This window comes from Suricata suricatta, chromosome 8 (genome assembly GCF_006229205.1).
Source record: "Suricata suricatta isolate VVHF042 chromosome 8, meerkat_22Aug2017_6uvM2_HiC, whole genome shotgun sequence".
NCBI classification, from domain to species: Eukaryota; Metazoa; Chordata; class Mammalia; order Carnivora; family Herpestidae; genus Suricata; species Suricata suricatta.
Window position 1 is genome coordinate 40,973,134 of NC_043707.1, and position 10,682 is coordinate 40,983,815.

Genomic DNA, 10,682 nt, shown 5'->3' on the forward strand with positions numbered 1-10,682 from the left:
TGATAGGTGAAGATAGGAAAAGAAGGTATTCCAAACATTCCAGAGTTTAGACAGAGGTCCCAACATGAATAAAATGATGGCCGGAAACCACATGACACACCAGCACGGTACTAAGCTGTAGGTTAACTAAGTTGGGCCTATATTGTGAAGGCTCTTAGATGCCAAGTTCAGGAGTCTGTATTTAAGTTGGTAGGCAAATGGGAACCATTGAAGACGTTTAAGTCAAGAGTAAAAAGATGAGAACTGTGCTTTAGGAAAAGTAAGTTAAGGGGTGCCTGGGTGGCTCAGTTGGCCAAGCATCCGATTCTTGATTTTGGCTCAGGTCACGATCTCAAGGCTTTGTGGGTTTGAGCCCCACTTCGGACTCTGTGCTGGCAGTGTGGAGCCTGCTTGGGATTCTCTCCCTTCCTCTCTCTCTGCCCCTTCCTCACTTGTGTTCTCTCTTACTCTCAATAAATAAATAAATAAATAAATACTTTAATAATATGTGTCTGGAATATATTAGAGTGGGAAGAAATTAAAAGTGGGGAATTGAGGCTTTTCTGTTTCAGTAATCTTGGAACAGGATTCCTAAAATGACAAACATTCCTGGAAGGCTATGGTTCAAGGCCATTTCTGCTGGCTGTAAGCAGGGTCTCGAGAACCAAAGGGAGCACACAGCTCTTAAAACTGAAGGTGTTGATGCTCAGGATGAAACTGAATTCTATCTAGGCCAGAGATGTGCTCAATGTGTACAAAGAAAAGAGCAACACAGTGGCCCCTGGTGGCAAAATGAACAAAACCCGAGGAGTCTGGGAAAAGGAAGCTCGTATTCCAGGAGACAGGGGCATGTTCCTGTCAGTTCCGAAGCAGCCTCCCTGCTTAGGCCACAGGACACAGAATCACATGGAGTCTGGAATCCATGTGATTCTGTGTCCTCAAGGACTTAAAGTTACTGAAAAGGAAATAAAATAAATAAAAAGTATAGATCTGTTCTATTATAGAAAAAAAAAAGAAATAAGAGTGAGGAATCAAGTAGATGACTATTTCAGTAATCTTATAAGAGATTAGGGTGTACACCAAGGTAATGGCATCAAGAATGGAAACTCGCAGACAAACACTGTAAAAGTAGAACCTACAGAAGCTAGAAGTGGCCTTGATAGGGGTGGAGGTGGTGGCAGAAAGGGACGAGAAGGACGAAGCAGAAGAAAGAATCGAAGATGACTGTGGCTGGAAGAACAGGGATACCAAAACAATAAGAAATACAAGGCAAAAAAGAGAAAAGCTGAAGACAGGGAGGCGAACACACGGACGACACCACTCGTTTCCACATTGGCATTTTGACGAATGCCACTTGGACTCGGACTTCTATGAGGCTCATAAAGGGGTTCCGCACCTGGTTTAGCAATGGGGTGATGGCATCATCACAACGATCTAGAATAAGCAGCAACGGGGGAACCTCAGTCCGCCGGAATTCAAACAGTTCATATTCTTTAGTTATTACTTGCTGTGGATGAGAGAGAAAGAGGGTTTGGTCAACCAATGAGTTGCAGACAGAGATGATGTAAACAGAATTCATACATAAAATCCACATTTAACAACCGTTCTTTGCATCTCCGGAAGCTTTCCAGAAAAGGACTCAATAGCCTGACAGTGTTGGGTAGCATCCTATTTAAGAGGTTAGGATTTAAAACTCTATTTTACAAATGGCTTAACTGGATCAAAATAGGTTGAATGGCTTGCAAAAGTTTTTTGAGTTGAGTCTAAGAATCTCAGCTCTAAATTGTTGCTTTTGGTTTTTTATCTACCTCTTTGTCAGTAAACCTAACATATCACCTCATTGGTTAGAGATAAACTATTCCTACAGTTTCTGAAATATGATAAGGAAATGAATGGGCTTTGGAACGGGGGATAGAAAAAGTCATACCTTAACACATTCTGCAAGTCTCTTTGCTGACTCTGATGAAAGCTGATAACGAATCATGGGACATTTCTTCAGAGATAAAAGGAGAGCCGTCAGTCCTTGAGTTGTTCTGGATAGCTGGGCTGGATCCCAATTCCGACCCTTTTTGTTAAAAATGTATATTCAGAGAAAATATTTGCATTCTTTTCTTACAAGTCCAATCAACTTGCTGAATTAACTCCCACCTGATAAACTTATTTTTAAATCTTTTTTGTTCCATACCTGGCAACAACCCAAAATATTGAGGGAAAACAAATGTGGATTCACAGCAATGTAATCACCATAAAATTCCTGCAAACAAAGCACAAGATCACAGTCATTTCATAAATTCCAACTGTATCATAAAGTAATATTTTCATATGTGACATAAATAGTACATGATACAATCAAATTTGAGCAAATGCAGGTGCAAAAGAGATTTAAAAATTAATCAATTAATAATTGAGTAGTGATAGTCAGTATGGGGAAATAAAACAATTATAACATAGTAGCAACAATAGGGGTGCCTGGGTGACTCAACCGGTCACACGTCCGACTTCAGCTCAGGTCGTGATCTCACAGTTCGTGGGTTTGAGCCCTGAGTCAGGCTCTGTGCTAACAGCTAGTTCAGAGCCTGGAGCCTGTCTTTGGATTCTGTGTCTCCCCCTCTCTCTGACCCTCCTCTGCTCACGCTGTCTCTCTCTCTCTCTCTCATAAACAACAAAACATTAAAAAAAATAATATAGTAGCAATAATAATAAATCTTCTAAAAAACAAAAAACAAAGTTGTAGAAGTATATATATTACATTTCCGGAGACCTCTGAGCACACATACCCATTAGTGAAACTAAGACACTGCTACAGGATATTTATACAATGTCACAGACAGATGAAAAAGAACTTTGGTGTTCAGTGTATTCTTTTTTTTTAATCCAGTATACTCTCACAAGGCAGAATATGATTTAAAATAGGTCATTCTTTTTTATTCATTTATCCTTCCGAAAATCCAAAATTTGTTTATTTGCTGCCCTAGTCTTCACTCAGGTGATAAATGTATTCAAACACCTGTGATAAATGTATTCAAGAACACCGAAGTGTTTAAGAAGTAAAAGGTAACATGGTATATTCTAATGTGACTTATTTCATGCCATGCAGAATATTTAGAAGTTGCCACGTTTTAACCTAATGACAACAGTGTGCTTTTTACCTCCCAGAGCAAGATAATCACAAACACAACTTTAACAAACCTCATTCACATCCTTTACTGTCTATTCTTTCCCAATCAGACACAGCCTTGTAGATGAACGGTCTCAGAAGGTGGTTCATAAAACTAGCGGAAGGTTTATCTGACTCTGTCCCCAACTCTGTGAAACCCTCCTTACCTGTTCAGTAGGATCTAATACCAGTCCAATCTCCTTATTCCCACTGATTCCTTTAATTTTGTTTCCACTCAATTTGATACCTCTTGCAAACTTTCTAAATAGGAGAACAGTTTGATGCAATGCACATTTATTGGGTCTGATCGACAGCCTCTCTTGAGACAGCACTCTTCTTATTTTAGATGCACACCTTAAAAAGGGCCGCTGTAAGTGATGCGTTAGAGGACCAGTGTGTTTACCTGAACTTCAGCCACAACTTCCTGTTCATCAGCTTCAGCTAATGACTTCACATCACTCTTGCTGATCACATTACTGAAATCTGAAACAGACATATGAGTTGCGGTTGATTCAAAGGAGATCACCTTTGCTGCAATTAGAAATAAATGGGCTTCACAGTTAAAGCCTAATGACTAAGTGAAGTCTGGTATATGTTGTGGTAGATGTCAGAGTCAAACCTCTTCCCATGGAAATGGGTAGCACAAATATGTTTAAATTAATAAATCCATAATAATACTTAAAAAAAAAAAGACCACTATGTAGGCTTTGGAGGATACCTGGGAAGCAAGTCATTATATTGAAAACAAGAAATAAATGAAAGAAGTATGCTTTTATTCTCTCATACACAAACTGTACCACCAGATAACTAAATAGAAGATGAGGGGAAATTTCTCTTTATGGAGATATTCCAGACAAAAATCAAAGAAGGAATGATGACGACAGAATGAAAACATCATCATTTCTATCAACCTCTAATGGATCAATGATGGACCCAGGCACTGAGCATGAACTGCTGCTAATAACACAATAAGAGACAACCAATGAAAGCACACAGCACTGACTATAAGATATTCTTGCCAAAAAGAAATCAAACCTAAATCTAATTAAGCCTCTATATCCAAGTACCAATTTACAAAACTAGAGGATAGGGGAATATTTTAAACTATAAACAATTTGTTAAACTACCCCATGGGGATACAATCAGAAAGATGCAGGCTGTGAGAAACTTAAACAGAACAATGTAGTTTCTTTAATAAATAAATTGCACAAGGTGGGGGGAGTGGGAGGAGAGAGGGGGAAGAGAGAGAGAGAAAGAGGGAGAGGGCAGAAGAGGGAGGAAGAACACCTATAGAAGATTAAAGAAATTTAACATAGCAATTAATAGCAATGTATATATAGATCTTACTATGATCTTAATTCAAATATAAAAACACTGGAAAAAAACAAAACAAAACCACAAGAGAGTTTGAAATTTGAACACTGAATGAGTATTTAAAAACAGGAGTTATTTGGATATAATAATGGTATTTATAAAAATAAGGCCTTATCTTATAGAGATGCATATGGAAATATTTAGGGATGAACACATATGAGATCTTAGATCTCTTTCAAAGTAACACTGTGGGGGAGGGGCAGGTAGGTGGCAGCACCATTGCTAAATAAGACAGGCCATGGCAAAGCAATTTTTGAAACTGGGTGATGGGTACTTCAGAATTTATTACACTATCGTCTACTTCTGTGTACATTTGAAAATTTCCATAATAGAAATAGTTTTTTATTAAAATAAAGGAAGGGAGGATCCTATCACACAAGATGTTTAGTAGACGTAAAAACGCTAAAATGAAATTATAAAAATATGAAACGAGGGGTGCCTGGGTGGCTCTGTCGGTTAAGTGTCTGATTCTTGGGTTTCGCTCAGGTCATGATCTCATGGTTTGTGAGTTCAAGCCCTGCATCGGGCTCTGTGCTGACAGTGAGGAGGCTGTTTGCGATTCTTGGCTCTGCCCCTCCCCCACTCATGTTCTTTCTCTCAAAAAAAAAAAAAAAAGAACGAGGAGAATAAAAAACAGATTTATTAATGACTATTCAATATTATGATGATAATATTATTAATCTCAACTGCTCTATCAAAGAACTCTCTTTAGAGGAAAAGGGAATCTTTCATCTCAAGTTTTAACTGAGAGACAAGCATGAGAGTGATTAGACGTCTCCTTAAATTTGGCAACACAGGGAATTGATCGCATTTATACATATATATCACTGAGTACACGTTTCTACACTTTCTGAAGTACTTGCTTATGATCAGACTAAAAATAATGTAATGACCACACGCTTCTCAGAAGGGCTAAAATGAAAAGAATAGGGGCAACACGCTATGCTCCTAAGGACACAAAGAAATGATCACCTGTACCCTGCAGTGGAAAGTAAAATGATATAATCACTCTAGAAAACATTTAGCAATTTCTTTTTTTTTAATTTCCTTTTATTTTTTATGTTTTGAGAGTGCACATGAGCATGAGTGAGCGGGGGAGGGGCAGGGGACGAGAAAGACGGGGACAGGGAGAATCTTAAGCGGGCTCCATGCTCAGGGCCGAGTCTGACAGCAGCCACAGAAGGGTTCCACGCAGGGCTTGATCCCATGACCCTGGGATTATGACCTGAGATGAAATAAAGAGTCCCATGCTCAACAGCAGAAGCCAGCCAGGTGCCCTTATTTAGCACTTTCTTTTTTTCTTTAATAAACTTTTTTGAAGTGTTTTATTTATTTTTGAGACAGAGAGAGACAGAGCTTGAGGGGGGGAGAGGCAGAGAGAGACAGGGAGATACGGAATCTGGCTCTGAGCTGTCAGCACAGAGCCCCACGCAAGCCTCAAACCCACCAACCATGAGATCATGACCTGACCCAAAGTCAGAGGCTTAACCAACTGAGCCTCCCAGACCCCCCAATTTAGCAGTTTCTTAACACACTAAACATGGAATTACCAGAAGACCCAGCAATTGCTCTCCTGGACAGAGAAATGAAGACTTATGGTCACAGGGAAACTTTATAAACGAATGTTTATAAGAGCTTTATTTTTAGGAGCCAAAACTAAAAACAACATAGATGTCTTTCAATGTGTGAGTAGTTAAACTATGGCACATCCATACCATGGAGTACTACTCAGTCACAAAAAGGAATGATACACGTCATCACCTGGGTGAATCGCTAAGGAATTCTGAGTGAAAAAAAGCCAACCCAAAGAGTTAAATGCTGTGTAATTCCATTTACAGAACATTCCTGACATGACAAGATTACAGAAATAGAAAACAGATTAGTGGTTGCCAGGGGTTACTGAGAGGTTGGTGGGAGGGAAGTGGATCTGGCTATAAAAGGGCAATAGGAAATATATACCTTTTCAATGTTGATTTATTTTGAGAGAGAGATAGAGAGAGATTGAGCAGGGGAGGGACAGAGAGAAAGAATCCCAAGCAGGCTCCACAGTGTCAGTTCAGAGCCCAATGTGGGGCTCGATCTCACAAACTGTGAGACCATGACCTGAGCTGAAGTCAAGAGCTGGATGCTTAACTTACCAAGCTATGCAGATGCCCCAGAAATATCTGGTACCCTGACTATAACCTGGCTGTGGTATTGTGCTATAGTTCTGTGAGATGCCACACTGGGGGACATGGGTTTAAAAATAAACGGATTCCTGTATTATTTCTTACAATTATATGTGAATAAAATTATCTCAAAATAAAAATGTTAAATTATAAAAGAAAACCTGTGCCTATCAGGCAAAACAAATGAACAACAACAACAACAACAAAAAACACCTAGGATGACAAACTAATAGAATTGCCAACTTTTACCCCTTGGGGTTGTTGTAAGGGCTGATTGAAATAATATATTTGGAAGTTCTCTATAAAATACAGTCTTATCACAAATGTTAATTTAAAAAACATTTTTATGTTTATTTTTGAGAGAGAGAAAGAAAGAGTCAGATTATGAGCAGGGGAGGGGCAGAGAGAGGGAGACACAGAATCATAAGCAGGCTCTAGGCTCTGAAATGTCAGCACAGAGCCCAACATGGGGCTTGAACCCATGAACCATGAGATCATGACCTGAGCCAGAGTCGGATGCTTAACCAACTGAACCACCAAGGCACCCCACAAATGTTAATTTTTGGTATCATTATTTATTGTTGCATATGGTGTAGAAAGTATGTATATCTGAGAGTGTAATCTAAACCCTAAAATAGCCTTCAAACAAGCTTTAAAATTTCTCAAATGTCCTAGGTACTGAGAGTTAAGTTTTGTCTTTTGTTTTGGAAATGGCACAAAATAAACTCCACTTACTAATCCTATAAAGATCAATTATGACATCTAGAGGAGAATGGATGTAACTTCCAAAGCAGAATGTATTACATTAAAAAAAAAAAGAAAGAAATTCCCATAAAATATATGGTAACCATAAACCTGGTTTATTTTTAGGGCTCCACCTTCCCCCAACATCCCCCTCCCCAATTATGTACACAAGAGGTATCTACTGGGTGACTTACTCTTCCAGGGTTTACATAAAGTATGATAGAGAAGTGGAATGTTCTCATCTGGTGTGTAAATAAATCTCTGCTTTTCCAACAACTCAAGTATATCCTCCCTCCAAGTAACTAAATCAGCTTCTGTAACTCAGATCATGAAAGTATAAAATAAGGAATAAGTGTGCCCTTTCTTTAAAACAATTTTTTTTGCAGAAGTGGAATGTGAAATTTGGCTATATAACTTTTATAACTTTTGACTTACAAAGAATCTTGAAAGGCAAAGGCAAAAAATAATTTTTACCTAATCAATCAATGATGAAAAATGTCATGCTCAGTCAGCTTTCTAAAATACAACGTTAGTCACAAGACTTTTAGTACTTTGAAAGGGCATTTAAAAAATCAGACTCGAGGCGCCTGGGTGGCTCAGTCGGTTAAGCCTCCGGCTTCGGCTCAGGTCAGATCTCACGTTCGTGGATTCAAGCCCTGTGTCGGGCTCTGTGCTGACAGCTAGCTCAAAGCCTGGAGCCTGCTTCTGGTTCTGTGTCTCCTTCTCTCTCTGCCCCTCCCCCTCTCATGCTCTGTCTCTCTGTATCAAAAATAAATAAAACATTAAAAAAAATTTTTTTAAAAATCAGACTCCTATAGTGATAAATTTAATTCAGTTAACTTGATGATATGCAGTGCCCAACAGAACAATCTAGGATATGGTTACATGATCGAATAGGTGAAATAATATACTTACAAATAAAATATATACTGTATTTTGGTCTCCGGAGCTCTTGAATCAGATAATCCACATTCTCCTAGAAAGGAAAGAATAAACAAATAATATAGGAGGAGAACTGTTTAAGTAAAAAATTAGTAAATATCATCCATTGATTTATTTCAGTATTAGTGAGAATCCACTATATGCTGAGGTCTAGATTAAGTGTTTGCATATTGCAGGGGTAGGGCTGGTGGTGAAAAAGAGATACAGTAAATATTCACGAATCATCTATAATATTAATAGCTGCATTATCGTGGCCAAATTAAGACTTAAAAATATTAAAAACACAGGGGCGATTGGGTAGCTCAGTCAGTTAAGCATCCGACTTTAGCTCAGGTCATGACCTCATAGTTTGTGAGTTTGAGCCTTGCAACAGGCTATCTGCTCTCAGCACAGAGCTGGCTTTGGATCCTCTGTCTCCCTCTCTCTGCCCCTCCCCTGCTCGCGTTCCCTTTCTCTCTCATAAATAAATAAAACATGAAAAAATATTAAAAACACAGATGTTGAACTACCACATAAAACTGATACTAATTCTGCAAATTTGCCTCATGCTGCTGGCCTATAAAGTATTCATCTCATCAAAATTCTTATATAGACTATCAAAATGTAGCTGATTCTTTAAAAATCAACATTTAAGAGAAAATATACTTAGTTGTATTTGCTTTGGCTTTTAACTTATTGGGACCTAAGATTGTATAACTGTAATGTTTGTGAAGTATTTGCACACAGCAAGCTAAGCCCTTTCATATAGTTACATTATTTAAAAATAAAAGATGAAATCTAGAAGTAAACATAAGAATTCCAATTACATAAGATCAGAATGCGGGTTTTTACCCATTTTTGATAGAAATTTAACTATTAACAAGTTAAATTTCTTTAAAAAAAATTTTTTTTTAATGTTTTATTTATTTTTGATACAGAGAGAACCAGAGCATGAGAGGGGGAGGGGCAGAGAGAAGGACACAGAACTGGAAGCAGGCTCCAGGCTCTGAGCTAGCTGTCAGCACAGAGCCTGATGCGGGACTCGAACCCACGACCGTGAGATCTGACCTGAGCCGAAGTCGGAGGCTTAACCGACTGAGCCACCCAGGAGCCCTAACAAGTTAAATTTCAATAGGAATTTGGTCCCCAAACTAGACCTGAAATACAGTTTTGAATGTTTAATAACACATTTTTTAAAAGAATTAAAAATAATGTAAGCAATGCACATCACTTGCTAAATGGGAAAAAGGTTTTTTTAATTGTCATTTAGATTAAACAAACATTAAAAATTAACTTTATAATTTTAAGGAAAAGTTGTTTTTAGTCTGGGAGAGTATATATATATATATATATATATATATATATATATATATACACACACATATAGCTGTGAAAGAGGTTTTCTAATGAAAAATCTTAGGAAATGGACTAGATGATCTCTAAGATCCCTCTCAGCACCAGTTTCAAAAGAGCTACAAATGGGAAACAACGAGAAATGACTGTACCCCAGCATTAATGTACTCATTCATTCTGGAACTATTTATTGAGGTCCCCACTTGCAGTAGGCACTGGAGACACAGTAGTGTGAGAAAACATACCACCTCTGTTCTCATGGAGGTTCGCCTGGCAAGGAAGACAGACTCTCGCAAACCATATAAAACTTGGACTATGACAAGCAATGGGGAGAAAAAGATGGTGCTCTAAGTGCTTATAAGATGGGAGTTTGACTTGGTCAGCAAAACCAGGGAAGACTTTCTGGAGGAAGTGAATACATTCCAGGCAGTGAGAAGAGCCTGTTCAAAAGTCCTGTGGCCTGTGGCATGACAGAATAAAACGAACTGAACGATTAATGTGTCTAAGAGCAAAGGGGGGTGGTTTGAAATGAAGCTGTACAAATGACAGGAACTAGACCATACAGAACCACAATTATGGAGCTTTGTCTTTAGGATAAAAACAATGAGAAGTCCTTCAAGAATTTCAAGTGGGGATGACACGATCAGATTTGTATTTCAGAAAGTACATAGTATACAAGCATGGTTAAACAGTGCACTGGATTTGAAGAACATGAATATAAAGAAAATATATAGGAGCGCCTGGATGGCTCAGTTACTTAAGTGTCTAACTTCAGCTCAGATCATGATCTCACGGTTCGTGAGTTCGAGCCCCATATTGGGCTCTGGGCTGACAGCTCAGAGCCTGGAGCCTCCTTTGGATTCCGTGTCTCCCTCTCCCCCCTCCCCCCCTTCCCTCCCCTGCTTGCACCCTGTCTCTCTCTCTCTCTCTCTCTCTCTCTCAAAAATAAGCATTAGAAAACAAAAAGAGAAATATACAAAATAAGA

The 10,682-nt window shown here is 38.6% G+C and overlaps 1 protein-coding gene across 2 annotated transcripts in view; it reads right to left on the reverse strand.

Annotated features, from left to right (window-relative positions):
• VPS45 (vacuolar protein sorting 45 homolog) overlaps positions 1-10,682 on the reverse strand; it is a 58,451-nt gene that overhangs the window by 46,186 nt on the left and 1,583 nt on the right. For both annotated transcript variants that reach the window (XM_029946131.1, XM_029946132.1), the window contains exons 3-7: positions 8,338-8,398; positions 3,540-3,619; positions 2,165-2,233; positions 1,907-2,044; positions 1,376-1,486 (exon numbers count right to left, since the gene is read on the reverse strand). In XM_029946131.1, the coding sequence (XP_029801991.1) occupies positions 1,376-1,486; positions 1,907-2,044; positions 2,165-2,233; positions 3,540-3,619; positions 8,338-8,398 (459 nt within the window). The remainder of the gene's footprint in view (positions 1-1,375; positions 1,487-1,906; positions 2,045-2,164; positions 2,234-3,539; positions 3,620-8,337; positions 8,399-10,682) is intronic.